Source organism: Crocodylus porosus, unplaced genomic scaffold (assembly GCF_001723895.1).
Source record: "Crocodylus porosus isolate Cpor-Errol unplaced genomic scaffold, CroPor_comp1, whole genome shotgun sequence".
In the NCBI taxonomy this organism is placed as follows: Eukaryota; Metazoa; Chordata; order Crocodylia; family Crocodylidae; genus Crocodylus; species Crocodylus porosus.
Window position 1 is genome coordinate 174,999,505 of NW_017728906.1, and position 14,835 is coordinate 175,014,339.

The following is a 14,835-nucleotide window of genomic DNA, read 5'->3' on the forward strand; positions in this document are numbered from 1 at the left end:
GCTTCATTTTTGAGCCCCCCCTTGGGACGCAGCCAAGAAAAAGAACATTCAAGACAGTGAAAAAAAGCTGAAGGCAATTCTTTGGTACACTACTTAAAACAACCATGTTTAGAGCACAGTCTGCAGAAGCTCACAGCACGCAGAAAACCTGGACCTGCAACTTGCAGTGCTTATTAGGTTCAGTCATTTGTCAAATTTGTCCTGCACCCCCAGTTTGTTGCGCAGTAAATCCTCCACTGGCTAGGATCATCGCTGCCCTTATCTTTGCACGCTTGGTCCTTTTCTACTTTCCCCTCCTGTGTTACTTTCCAGCTCCTTCATCACATCTAAAGCTAGACTGGCAGCTTTTCTGTCCTTTAAAATGCTAATTTGGGGGCCATTATCTTTGTAAGGAAGACTATAATAACCGAAATGATTTAAATGAGGAAAATGCTTCGAGCGAGGAGCAGTGGAGAAAGCAGGTCGCTTGGCGGGCAATACCGCTCTCTGCTGGGGGCCACTTCCCTTGTGCAGGATGGCTCGAGGAGAGCGGCTCGGGAGCGGCGGGAGCACTGACGAGGGGCTCGAGAACCAAAAAGGACTGGGGCGGAGGAAGCGGGGGGAAAGTTGACTGGCTCAGGGACGGAGGGCGGGAAAAGAGCGCGCGAGCAAGCAAGCAAGGCGCGAGGGGGCGGGGTTAGACGCGGGGCTCGGCCGAAGGCGCCGCGAAGGCTGCCGGGAGTTGTAGTACGCAGCGTCGCCATGGCTGCCGCCCGCCAGGTAACGCGCCCCTTCCCCTCCATCAACCCTTGTAGCTGGGCGGTGAAGTCCTGGGCCGGGTCGGGGGTCGGGGCCCGGGGCATTCCTCTTCGACACCAGCCCCACCACCGCGCCGCGCTGGGCTAGGCGGATGCCGCGTGGCCCTGCGGGCCTCCCTCTGCACGGGCCTTGCTCCCAGCGCCCTGCTCTGCTGGGACAGGGAAAGGCCGATAGGGTCTGAAGCGCCATCGCGCCTCCGGCCCCTGTGGGATGCACCACCCTGCTGTCAGGCTTGGTTGGCAGCACGGAGGGAATTGGGGTCGCCATCCCGGGTCCCCTACCTCGGCCCCAATGCCGTGAGTCTTGTGGCTGACGGGACTCGCAGCTGGGGCAGCACCAGTGCCTTTCACGACCCAAAGTCCCACGGCTGCTGGACACCATGGGGTGGAGAGTCTGGTGGTTGTGTGGCTCTCCTGGCTGTAGGCCCCACCAAATAAAATTAACAGGTGCTCAGCACCCGTGAGCCATGTTGGGCAAGCAGGGTTGAAGTAACACGCTGCCTTGTCTGTGCGTGTGGGGCTCGGCAAAAACGGGTTGGTGCTGGGAGCCACCTGTCAGCCGGGTGGGACCTTTTATAGCTGGGTGGGACCTTTTTATTGGGTGGTAGTCACTTAGGACGTGTGGCTGGTCTAAATTAACTGCACAGATAGCCAGTGAAGTGCATAATGTGTAGTGTGTAGAGGGGGCCTTCACTGCTTCTGGTCATGTAGCTCCTATTTCACAGCCCTGCAGACCGTTTTTAACTCTACATATTAACTCAGGTGTAGACATGTTACATCAGGTGAACATTCACTGAAGCATGGAAATAACTTTCAGTGAAGCATTGTACGCACTATCAAGATGCTCATCCATCTGAAAAAGATGCATATTAAATGCTAATGACTATAGGACTAATGAAATAGCCTCTTGATTATTTTTTGCCCAGCTTGTGTTTTGTTATACATAATACATAATATAGCAAAGGAATACGCATTCATATATATATAATTTGTGCTTTGATCTTGAATTCATTCATAGAGCCCCAGGTCCGTAACACATTAGTAAAACTTTTAGTTCCTTTTTAACTGAAAAAATGTGTTGTGTTGTATGTGATAATGCACCACACCATCTGCAACCTTTTTACAGAATCTTAGATCTGTCCATGGCTGCAGGCACCAAGGTATCTCAGCTGATGCTGACTCAGGGAGAGAAGCAGTAGAGCTGTGGTCATGGTGCCATCCACACTGGCACTTGTAGCCAGGCTCTGCTGCTCTCTACCGCCCTGCCCAAACTAGCATACAGGCAGCTGATTGTTGTCAGTGTCACAGTCTCTCCCCCTCACACATAGCACCCTTGCAGCCCATCCAAGGTAGCTCCATGCTTCTTGGCTGAGATCTGCTTATTGACACTATGGCATCTCTTTGAGAAGGGGAAAGCTCTCACTGTGTGCATGTATCACGCTGAGCACAGCAGGGCTGATTTCCAGCTGCTTTTTTTAAAAGATGCTGCCCTGAACCTATCAGTTGAATGAGTTCCAGCAACTTTGAGATCTCTTTTCATTAGAGAGGGATTGGGCCGTAGTCCAGATCCTTGATAAGCCCAGCCCTGAATTTTAGGGCATCTCTTTTTTAAATACCAATTTTGCAAAAGACCCCATCTTGGTAACAATAAAAAACTCTGAATCTTGGGAGTTTAGCAGCCCAGCTTTTGTTTCTAAAATAGTGTCTTGAGTTACGCTTCCTAATCTTGCTAATTACTTGCAAAGTAGTTTAATGAAGGACCTTGGAGATACAGAACAAAATCCAGGCCTTGATCTCCAGTGAGAAATGCTTAGGAAGGTGTGCGTTGTTGTCAGTGGTGTTCTTTAAGAATCCCTTGCATGTGTATCATTGAAAGGTTGGGGCTTTAGCAATTAATAAGTATAAAGGTATTAATTTATGGGTACTTCTACATTGGATTAGTAATTAACTGTGGAGTATATGCAGTGGCATTTTACTACAGTATGTTTTATGTACAATATTAAAAACATCACCAAGAAATAATCATATTTTAAATTATAATAATTTTAAATAATAGTATTTCTCCTCATACCAACTGCTGTTCTTACTAATATGTTTTAGCTGTCTAAGCCTTTAGATCACTGGTGTTCAGCCTACAGGCCGGATCAAGCCTGTGGAGCTGTGTCATCTGGCCGATGGGGCTCCCTGCAGCTCCAGAAATCTGGTGGTGGAGCAGAAAAGACCGTGTTAATTGCTGTTCCTCTGTTACTAAATTTCCGGACTCGTGGGGAACCCTGTGGCCTGGACATGTTCCTGTGCATTAGATCATGCTAGCACACAGGATCACTCCATAGCCTATCTGGGCCCACAGGGTAGTCTGATATCCAGCCTGTGAGGCCAAAAGGTTGTGCACATCTGCATTTTACCCTATTTTTTCAGAATTAGAGAACACCCACAATCCAAGTGAAGTCAGTTGTTAGTTCAGTTGTTGAATGCTACTGAAAGCCAGATATTTGCATCACATTTGTCTGTCCTGAAGGATGGGCGTATGTGAGTGTTTGCATAACAGAAAAAATGAAAAAACTCCAGAACAACTTTACAACTAGTCATAGTGCTCCATCTACTGGTAACTAGGTTGCCCAACTACAGTCTACTAAATGATCTTAGAACAGTGGTTCTCAATCTTTTTAGACTCCAGACACCTCTCAGAAAATGTTTTCTCTTATTTTTACTCCTTATTTGACTGCATAAAGACCTTAGAAAGACAAGAGGTCAGAATGTTTACAACATGATTTCCTATTAGAAATCTCTGGATTTATCTTGTGAATCATTGTTGCTGGTAGGTGTTGTAAGGCACTTTCTGGTTGGTGCCTTTCTCATAAGTGACGTGAGGGTGAGACTGCACCCTGGGGCCACCTAGATAGTTCTGAGTGCTGCCCCCTACTTGCCTGCCACGACTTTGATGTTGATAGTTGGGGAGGCAGTTTGCTGTCGGTGGTCCCAGAGGGGTCGTGGCCCTGGCCTTTCTTTGTGGGGCTCCGAACTTCCCCGTTACCCCACCCTTACCACATCCACGTCCTGGGAGGACTCTGCTCCCTGTAATCTTCCCTGGGATGATCTCTTCTCACCTGTGAGGCCTGCCCCAAGCAGGGTTGGGTATGCTTGGCCATTAGTCACTCCGGATAACTAAAACATGCCCCGCCTGGGGTAACGATAACTTAGAAGTCTCTTCACTCAAGGCGAAGAAGTTCGGCATCTGCCGATGAAGTATAATGGGGACTCTGGCTCCCCGGGTCCCCTCTGCCTCCCTGGGATGGGAGAATGAATCTTCATCCATCCCTCTGGTTACTTTTCCCAGGGACCAGCAAGCTAGGAGTTAATCACTTCTGTTCCAACCACCTGGTGAGAGTCACCTCTTCCCCACTGGGCTGTGGGCCAGTCGCCGCCTGCACCTCTGTCTTCACCCAGCTGCCCGCTGGGTCTGGCCGTCACTTGCCGCCCTTCCCCACTGGGGTACCTGAACGCTCCAGTGCAGCCGGGTCTTCCCTCTTGATTGCAGGGACGGTCTTGTTCTCCCTGCTGTACCCCCTCTGTCCATCTTTGGCTCACTGAGCCCCGACATGTGGTCCTCTCCACTGGGGTTCCCTGGTGGCCGCTGGGACTTCTTGCCCCGTGACCAGCTCTGCAGCTCTGCTGCTCCTACCCTGGTCCCCCACCTGTGTATCCCTGCCAGTGGTTTGTCTCTCCCCACCAGCGTCCTGCTTCTCCCTGCTTGGCTCCATGGAACATGTTGGGAGGGGGGCTTCTTTCTACCCTCCCACAATCACGTTTAGGTGTTTGCACATCTGACAATGCTATGAAAGGACTAGCATCTGACAAATGAGGTTTTTGCTTATAAAATTTTATATGTTTCTGAATGAGTTAATAGTCTTTAAGGTGCCAACCTGCCCTGCCTTCTGCCACTTTCCTATTATTCAGAAATAACTCATGAACTACATCAGACTAGTTCTATACAGTCCTATGGTAATAGAGCTCTCCACTAATTCTCCCCATTAATTTCAGTCACATGATATGGCCTGTTGCATGTAGAACTGAAACTGCCAGTACAGTTCAGATTCAATTTGTGGTATTTTTATTTAATTTTGGTGAATTTTGAAGGAGCAGTTTTTTAATGCTCAGAAAAATAGCATCTGACTTTCTGTATCTTTGTGCCCTTTATAATCATTCTGGTATGTCAGGTGAGTGCAGAATGCTAACAAATGAGGATTATAGATGTCTTTGCTAGTTTTGTAGTGGTTTGAGGTTCTGATCCTGCACCACTAAAATCAACGGGAGCTCTGTTGTTGCTTTCAGCCAGTGTGGAATAAAGCCATATGTGCAAGGAAGTGGAGAATTAGGTCCCATTTATGAGCAAGTGTTAGGTAAGCTTTTCTACAGAGTCTATATCACTGCCTTCAAATCCTCAATTGGGTGTTGATTTGTTTTCTCATTTCTGTTGTTTGTGCATTTCATCTCTCTTTAACAGAGGGGAAAGCCTTTTCTTTCCACTTTTTTGCATAATGCTGCCAGTTAAAAGTAACAGCTTGAGCATATCAGAGATCAGTCTTGAGTCGCTCTAAGGCAGGGGTGGGCAAAATACAGTTTGCAGGCTGGATCCAGCCTGCCAGACCATTTTGTCCAGCCTGCAGGGGTCCCTAAAAAATTTAGAAAATTGTTAAATTTAGAAATATGGCTGCCTGTCTAAGGCAGGTGACAGGATGCAGCAGCCACAGCAGCAAGGCCCACCAAGCTTGGCCCCACCCCAACCCAGAGCCTCTGTCTGGCCTGGCAACCCTGGGGCTGTTCCCCTGTCCTTCCTCCATCTGGAAGTGCAAACTCAGCTAAGAATGTGGGGGGGGATTAGGGTTAGGGGGAACTGCTAACTCCAGTCCTTAGAGCCGGGCCAGTTCCTACTGTGTCCTGCCCTGGTTCATAGATTCATAGATTGTAAGGGGCTGGAAGGGACCTTCCAAGATCATTGGGTCCAGCCCCCTGCACTAGGCAGGAAAGGCAACTCTTGAAGATTTCCAGGGTAGGTGATTGCACCACCTCCGGAGGGGGTTTATTCCGCAGTCTGGACACCCTAACTGTGAAGAAATTTTTCCTAGTGTTAAGCCTGAAATGGTTTTTCAGGAGTTTGTGGCCATTACTTCTGGTTTTGCCCAAGGGCACCCTGGTGAACAGTTGTTCGCTGAGCCCTTGATGTAGTCCCCTGATATAGTGGTAAACTGCTACCAAGTCCTTCCCCTCCATCCTGGCTGAGAACAGGGACTTACCCCTCCACGTGAGTTGGATGCTGTCCCTTCCCAGGAGTCTTCTCTCTGAAGTATGTGTTATGGTTGAAGAAACTGAAGCCCTCTCAGTAGCACCACTGCCAGAGTCATTGTTTCACTTCTTTGACACTCCCTCCTAAGTCTGTGGCCTGCAACTGGAAGCACAGAGGAAAACTATCTGTGCCCCCAATGCCTTGAGCCCAGTTCCCAGAGCCCTGTAGTCACTCATGACCCTGTCTGGAGTACTCCTGGCCGTGTCATTTGTGCCCATGTGGATGAAGAGCATGGGGTTGGTAAGAGGGCCAGATGAGCCTAGGGGTCCTCTCTTCAACATCCCAGATGCGGGCCCCAGGGCAGCAGACCTCATGGGCTAGGGGGTCTTGACAGCAGATGGGTCCCTTGGTGCCCCTTAGGAGGGAGTCCCCCACCAGCACCACCCTGTGTCTCCTCTTGGGGCAGGAGTTGACTAACTACCCACCTTCTCCTCCGGTGTCTCCATCGGATCCTCCTCATGAGTGGTGAGGGGAGGGGTAGCAAAGATCAGAGGTTAGGGGGTGGGACTTCTGGTCCCAAGATGGTGACCGGGGCTGTGGCATCTGTCAAGAGGTGGGGCTACCCATGTGGCCCTCGACAGCTTGCCAAAATTCATTAGGCGGCCCCCCAGCAAAAATAATTGCCTTTCCCTGGTCTAAGGAAAACTTTAACTGATTTCTCAAGGTCTGTTCTTCAATTTTTTTCTAGAACATGAACTGGAATTTTAATTTTGTTCTTTGGTTTTTCTGTGTGCTTTGTGCTTCCCAAGTGAAATGTAGATCCAGTGCATTTTTGTTTAAGCAGATCATTCCCTTGCCTTTACTTGGCCAATTTTTATTTTCTCAGGTTCTGAAATGTATATTAATAGGATTATTACTTTCTAAGTATTTAATTATGATTTAAAGCAAACAAAGTATTCCAGAAAAGAACATGATTCTGAATCTGCAATCTTCATATGCCAGTGTGGTTTCCCTTAGGGCAGTGGTACTCAACCTCTTGCCCTGTGGGTTGGATGAGTGATGCAAGGCTGGTCTGTAGGTCAGGCCCTACTAATCCCAAAGGCTGCAGGAAGCAAAGTGAGTCTAAGCCAGCCCTGGGCGGTCTCAAATTCTCAGGTCCTGCCCCTGCCCCTGCCCTCTTCCCCTCCCCCTCTGGACAGGGCTTGGGGATTTTGCACCCTTTTGCAAGCAGCTCGTTGCAGGCTGAAATCTGCCTGCCTGTGGAGAGCTGTTTGCAAAAGAGGAAACCCACTGTTTCCTGTTTTATAGGGGAAAATGTGTGTTTTTCCCCAGGAAACTGAAAACCCAGATCCCTACTTATAAGGTTATATAAATCATAGGATCCTAGGAAATGACAAATTTCATGTCCTTTTCTCAGGATACATCTAGAACTTTATGCTCTGGCTGTACTGTAGTTCAGTAGGTACGGTATAGTGGTATCCAGGCTACATGGAGTATTGGAAGCAGGTTAGCCACAGTATTACAAACTACAAGCTAATCTACCCTGGTTCTCAGCTCCGTTGGAAATATGAGACTATATGAGGCTATTTAGGGACTCTATGACATCCTTCAGAAAAGAGGTCAAGGACTGAATAGAAATGGAGATTTGCATATTCCCTGGACCCTTGTACTAGTCACCTGAACCAGATTCATTGCGGTTTTTCATGCTGGCTTCTGGGTTTTTAGTAGAGGATATTGGTTTCCAGCAGGGAAGGTCATTACCACTTGTCAGTCAGATTCATGACGTTAGGGAGATTGTTGAGAAAAATGGGAGAAGAGACGAAGGAAAAATTAGGTGAATAGGTAGAAAATACAGAAAGGAAGAATGAGTGTAAAAGATCCCATTCCCATTTAAGTAAGTAGGAGCTTTGCCAAAATTTTCACTTGGATCCAGACTCTCCTCTCAAGTGTTAAGGAGGTATGGAGAGACAAAGATGAGGAAAACAGATATTGAGGACAATGGTGGCAGTTATATTGAAATCTATGATAGAAATGAAAATGTATTGTGAAGCCAGGGAAGGTAACAAGATATAAAACTGAAAGAAAGGAGGAAGTCACCCTTTCAAATGGCAGAAAATTGTTTACTTCAATGAAGAGTACAAGGAGCTGGCTGTTTTCAGGCACAGGTTTGGGAGGTGTGGTGGGACATGTGTTTTTCATCTAGGCATAGTCTTCAGGCTGCTAGGTATTGAACACTCCCCCCCCAGTTTTGGAAAATAATTTTTTGCCTGGTTTCAAATATGCTTGACCATTGCAAGCTTGAAAAATCGACTTGGGATTGAGCATTTTAAGCCAAGCTCTAGGTTTTGTGCTAGGCATGGTGTAGACACAGAGGAACAGAAAGATCCTGTCCCAATAAGCTTACAATGTAAATAGGCACAGGGAAAGAAAGATTGAATTTTATTAGTAGATGTTTAGGATTGTGAATCCAAAAAGATGACAAAGCCAGTAGGGAGATGCAAATTGCCCAAGCAAGGGACTAACATTAGAGGGATGGGAGTGAGGAGGGGAACACAACTAGGTTACCGAAAATACAGTGTTAGCCAACAAAGCCCAGGGGAGCAGCCTGAATTCCTGACAGCCTGACTTCCAATCCTTGTAGGCTTCTCTTTTCAGATACAGGAGATCTGTGAGTCCCCTATTTAGCCGTGGGGGTCACCCAGGCCTTTTGCTACCTTTCCTATGGGCTGGGATGGACTTCCCTTGTGCTTCAAGGATCGTGTCCTTTAGGAGCAACCACTCATCATGGACCCCTCTCTCTGTTAGATTCTGGTTTCTCAGGGCCTTGGTAGCCAGTCTCCTGAGCTTATGAAAGTTGTCTTTCCTAAAATCAAGGATTTCTGCATTGCTGACTGCATTTCCAGCTTTGCGATGGATAGAGAAAGCGATCAACTCATGATCACTGTCTCCCAGCTTCCCTTTGATTCTCAGGTTGTTCACTACATCATCCCCTTTGGCCAATACCAGATCCATGAGCGCCTTACCTGTTGTTGGCCCATTGACTTCTTGAGACAAGTAGAGTTTGTCAGTGCAGATGAGAAAACTACACAATCAGTCGTATTTGGCAGAGTGCTCCTCCCATGAATTGTCAGAGTAGTTGAAGTTGCTCATTAGCAGAGCAACCAATGTGGTGGAACAAACATTTTGTTAGTTTCTTGGTGTGCTTAGGAGAGATGAAAATTAAAGGAGGAAACCAAATAAAATGTGTGTGTGGGGGGGTGAGGAGGGGGTAGTTGGCAGAAACCAAATAAAATGCCCAGCAGAGGGGCTGAGTGAAGAATAAACAGAATGGGTTTGTGAATACTGTATTTTCTTATATACAACATGCCTGGAATATATGTGCCTTTTTCATGGGCAGAATGAGGAAAAATGATTTTTCCAGCATTATGTCTGCATAGAGCAGGAACAGAGCTTAATCTTCAGCTGACTCACCCTCCCTTTCCTGCTTAACTAAAGCTGAATTCCTAGCTGCAACTGAACACTGATCTCCACACATAGATTTATGGGTGGATGTGAAGAGAGCTGAAGAGTCTCCAAGACTATGGAATAGGAGAGATACCAGAAGCAGTTAGCAGACAGCAAAATTGCCCTTAAAGGTTGTCTTGATGTTCTATTAATCAAGCTTGTTAACAAAGAGAGATGATTGTTAACACCTCTGGAGTGAAGAAAATGAGCCATTAAGTAAATGGGCTCCCTCAGCTACCTGAATAGTAATGCAACAGCTGCTGCAGTGTGGAATCAAAGCAGGGTACTTCTATTCTCGGCAAAAAAAATCAGATTCCCCACTTAATACACATGACTAAATTTTGGAAAGCTGAGTTTTAGGGAAAAGGTACATATTGTATGCAAGAATATATGCTAAATGACAGAGGGGGGAGGGGGATGAAGAGGAAAAAACATAAGTGGAAAAAAGGAATCTGGCATCAGATATTGTACTGAAAGGGCTTCCTGACCCCAGCGTCTAATTTGGGGAAAATATTTTCATTTCAGATTGAACTTTATTTAATTAGACTGTGCTTTAATAAGAGTATTTTTTGGTGGGAGAACTTTATAGGGTTGAATTGAAGGGAGAAAATAGTTTGGGAACTATTTTTGATTGAGCCCCCAAAAGAGTTTGTAAAATCTTTAAGTATAGGAAGATCTCCATTCTTCACAAAATAGGGTTTGTGATGTAGGTAAATAATCTCACCACAATAGTGTGACAGAGGTGAGTTTTGTTTTCTTCTTTTTTTGCATATGGACAAGGGATATTGACCCAACATCTAAGGAGGATTAATGTTAAAGGAAAGGTTAGAATGTAGTTGCTATTACTAATAAAGGAAATTGATATTTTTACATATGAGCTTCATGTGTCAATGGCTTTTTAAAAATAATGAAATATTGACCTTTGTATAAATTACTTAATGAAGATTTCTTTCTTTTTCATTAGGAATCTTGAAAGCAACATCTTGTATCTTGTCTGTTGCTTTCACTTTTCACATGGCTGACGTGGAAGTGGACAATGCCCATCAAGAAAATTTGAAACTCAGTAAAATGAAGAAGAAAGTATTGAGGAAACAAATAAAGGCTCAACATACCTTAATGCGACATGAGGGCATTGAATGCATTTCCCACACCACTCAGGTGACTTGAAGCTCTTATTGTTATTATGCCAGTACGCAGGGATAGCCTATCCATACCCTCAGTTCACTTGTGGCTAAAGCAGAGGTGTCAAATGTGCCCCATGTCAAACTGTGGCTAAAGCAGAGGTGTCAAACATATGGCTCGTGATCTGTATCTAGTCCAAAGAGCTGAGTGATCCATGATGGAGGTTCTTCTCCTGATGGCAGCCAGGCACCTGGATGAGGCCCGACACTATGGATTGTTTCTGTGGTGGCAGCCAAGCACTTGTGATACTGAGCTTCTTTCTGAGTTGCCACTGGGGCTCCAGTGCCAGTGCTCTTGCCAGCTTAGCTGCTCAGCACTTGGCAGAAAAAAGCAGCACTGAAGCCCCAGCAGCACCAGGGAAGGAAACCAGTACCATGCAGCTGGTTTCTGCTGTGCCTGGATCCGGCCTGGCAGAGAGGGGCTATTTGTGGCACAGCACCATTCTTCCAGCCTATGGGCTGGTCCCATTGGCTGGATGAGTGGTGCGAGGCCAGATGAGTTTGATACCTAAATCACAATTTTGCTCTGAAAACTGACTCTTAAAAGGTGTCTTGAGACTCAATGTTTGTTTTATTGGCATGTTACATATTGTTAATGTCACTTTACAGCCTCCTTTTCTTTTTCCATGTTACTGTCTTAGTCTTTCCTGCTTTTAGCTTTGCATAGTTCTTTAATTCCTTCTTCCCATGCTCCTCCATAAAACTCAATCTCTCTTTTTCAAACTCTCTGTTAAGATATAGTCTTTTAGAAATCCTTCCTACTTTGTTTTTCTCTGCAGTAATCTCCTCCCTAAACTGGTGACCATGCTTTCTTTATCAGTGTCCCCTCTATCTCACGGTTTGAGCCTGCAGACTTTCTCATTCATATATAGTAGCTGATTGTCTTGCAAGTGCTGTGGCAAAGTTGGGCTTGGTTGTCATCAGGATTTCAGAGAAGGTGGCTATGTAGGAAAATGCTAAGATCTGAAATTCAAGTGTACATAGTAAGCTTTAGAGCTGAGACTGTTGTTCTTTTTCCTTAGTGGGTAATATGCCTAATTCTTGGCCTGTTAGTACTAGTAGTAAGTCAGAATTTGAAGCTGAGTTTAGAACAGATGATGAGAAATACTCTGACTTTTGTGGTTCAGTGCACAGATTGGGTATTGATGAAACTCTCCTGAAATTCTACTCTTGACTAAGCTCATATATGACAATGAACTTATACAACTATGAACCTAGTGCTCACTATTTGCTGTTTCAAACCTGACTGTTACATTTTGCATTGTGGTTGGGTTGTAAAACCTCTGAAAAACACTATCTTTAATGCAGAAGCTGATAAAAAATGTCCTCAATATAATAGCATTAACTGAGCTACCATACAGGTATGCTGTCAGTAGGAGCTCATACGTGAACCTAGTACTCACTGTTAGGATGCCGGTACCCTTAAAATCTCTCTTTTTTTCATTTAGTAATTCTTTTTTTCAATTTTCACGCTAACTTACTGTTGTTTGGAAGAACTATTTGCTTCTTCTTGAAAGAGTAGAGTATTCTATATTCTGCTTTCAAATAGGGTAACAAAACATTTAATAGAAATGCTCTAAAAAAAAAGATTGCCTGCAACTTTTCAGGAAAGATACTGGAGAGAGAAAATGTCTGAAAGATAGCTGCTTTTCTGGGTCCAACCAGAGCTAAGTCTTGCTAATTATACAGAGCTACTGATACCAGACTCCATACTTCTTATTTTTCATTTGCCCTCTCCATTTTACTGGAATTGATTAAATTCAATCTTCAAATATGGCAACATAACTATTCAGAAGTCAATTAAGCTTTATAGTTTACATTTTTCTAAAAGTATGCATCTTTTGCAAAATAAATATTTAAAAACATTTTTTTTTAACGTAATGACAACAGGACAACTATTTGTATTGCGCCAGTTAAACAGCCAGTCTCCACAAACCACACACACAATCTGATAACCTAAATAAGGTTCAGGCTGGATGACCAGTCTACTTTCTCCCTTTCATGTTTGTAAAGGACCTTTGTCTGAGGCTGGTTCTTTCCTTGGTGTAACCTCCTGCAAAATTTCCAGCAAAAACATCAGTTTCAGGAGAAGTGAAACTGCTGGCTGCTATCAATTTCACTGGCTGCCGCCTGAAAGTAATAGTGTAGCTAGATACCCATGCATCAGTAACTTGTTTGTAGGCAGTGCTGTGATTACCACACACATACTCACATATGGGTATTTTTACCAGGTAGACTATAACTCTGTAAAACCCTGGCCATTAAAATACGTATGGAACAAATAATGGTTGCTTTAGTTCTGATCCTGACATACCAGATTAACCGGAATATAAATACTTGATCTGGAACATCAAGCAGAGCAATCACAGACTGCTCGTGGGATAACAGTTTTGTTTCTATTCGTCATGCAGGTGTGCTTGTGCACTGCAGTTTTCAGATAGAGAAACTGGTGATCAACACTGATTATTTTTATTTTTATTTTTGTTAATTAGAACCTGGTCATTGCCAATGGAGGTCTGGGTAATGGAGTGAGTAGACACCAACTACTGAGGCTAGTAGAGGAATGTGGATTGGTAGAAGCACTCTTAATGCCTCCAAACAAACCCTATTCATTTGTGAAATATGGAACGACAGAAGAAGCCAAGAAAGCCTACGATGCTCTCAATGGAAAAGAGCTAATACTGGAGGACACAAGCCACACTGTTATTTTATATGTTAACTTTGTGAGAAAAGGTATGAGTGTTCTGTTGTCTCATAAAGCACCATTGTTTTCATGTCTCTCTTGAGTTGTCAGAATTATAGTGGTCCCAGTGAAGTTAGTGACAAAACTGCATGATTTTTTCTTTTATGGAGCCAGGATTCATAGAAATCACAGAAATTAAGGGGTGGAAGGGATCTTGGGCGATCATCTAGTCCAACTCTCCTGTTCTGGGCAGGACTACTGCTGAGATCAAATAATCCAAGCAAGGTGTCTGTCCAGGCTCCTCTTGACGACTTCCAAGGTTGCAGGAAGTCTTCAAGAGGAAGATTGCAAGAAGTCTTCCAGGGGAGGGTTGAAGATTCCAGGCTGCATTTTTAAACTTGATTTCTTCCTGCATTTTAATTTTTACTTTAATTCATACTGTTGCACAACATTTGCAAGTGCTTCCACAGATCGTGGATGTTTTTTGTGGCAAAACAAAATGTATGAATAAATTAATATAAAGATCAACTTGTCCTACAACATGAAAATAATAATTTGTAACTGAGAGGAATGCAGCATCACAAAAGTAACTATTCATAATGGACACGCGCCGCACCCCAGGGGTTGGTCCCCTCAGGATCTGCGGCCCCCCCCCGGCACCTCAGAGATGGCCACCCAGACAGAGCCCATGGTTCCAGGCTCCACACAGATGGAGTCCCTTGCTCTTGGCTGTGGGGGCTGCCTGTCTCTTTATCAGGCTCTGGGGCCCGGGAGCATGGCTACCTCCCCTTGTAGGGTCTGCTTCCTTTTGGGGTCTCTAGCACACCAGCTGGAGGAGCTGCAGGCCACAGTCCAGAGACTGCGTGTCATCAGGGAAGGTGAGCGGGAGATTGACTCCTACTGTCAGGCCTTTCTCCCCCGAGAGCCGGAGGGTAGACCACGGTCTCCCTCCAGGACAAGGGACGACTCCGGGACCTCCCATTCTGTCCAGTCAAGGGGATGGACCAAGGTGGTCAAGGGCCCTTAGGCCTGCCCCACCAAGGCCCCTGCCCCGCTAGAGCTTAGCAATGGGTATGAACTTCTTGCAGTCCCAGCAGAGCCTGCTGAGTTGCCAGCTCCTGCAGGCAACACAGGCCTAACTGCAGCTACTGCCCCCGCTCTCGCCAAGACAAAAAGTAAAATGTTTGTTGTGGGAGACTCCATCCTGAGGGGACTTAGGGGGTAATTTGCCTCCCTGACCACTTAGCTCAGGAAGTCTGCTGCTTCCCGGGGGCCTGCATCCAAGACATTGCAGAGAAGATCCCTAAGCTCCTTCAGCCCACAGACCACTATCCCATGCTCCTTATTCATGTGGGCACCAATGACATGACTCAGAGCGCTCCCAGC

At 45.6% G+C, this 14,835-nt stretch overlaps 1 protein-coding gene across 2 annotated transcripts in view; it reads left to right on the plus strand.

Moving 5' to 3' along the window:
• Positions 1-716: 716 nt before the first annotated feature.
• LOC109306711 (alkylated DNA repair protein alkB homolog 8-like) overlaps positions 717-14,835 on the plus strand; it is a 53,098-nt gene continuing 38,979 nt past the window's right edge. The window contains exons 1-3 of one of the 2 annotated variants that reach the window (XM_019530247.1): positions 717-759; positions 10,550-10,743; positions 13,259-13,499. In XM_019530247.1, the coding sequence (XP_019385792.1) occupies positions 10,600-10,743; positions 13,259-13,499 (385 nt within the window). In that variant the 5' untranslated portion in view covers positions 717-759; positions 10,550-10,599. Of the gene's footprint in view, positions 760-9,481; positions 9,717-10,549; positions 10,744-13,258; positions 13,500-14,835 lie in introns of those variants that run through there. The other variant, XM_019530248.1, reaches the window with a different exon arrangement.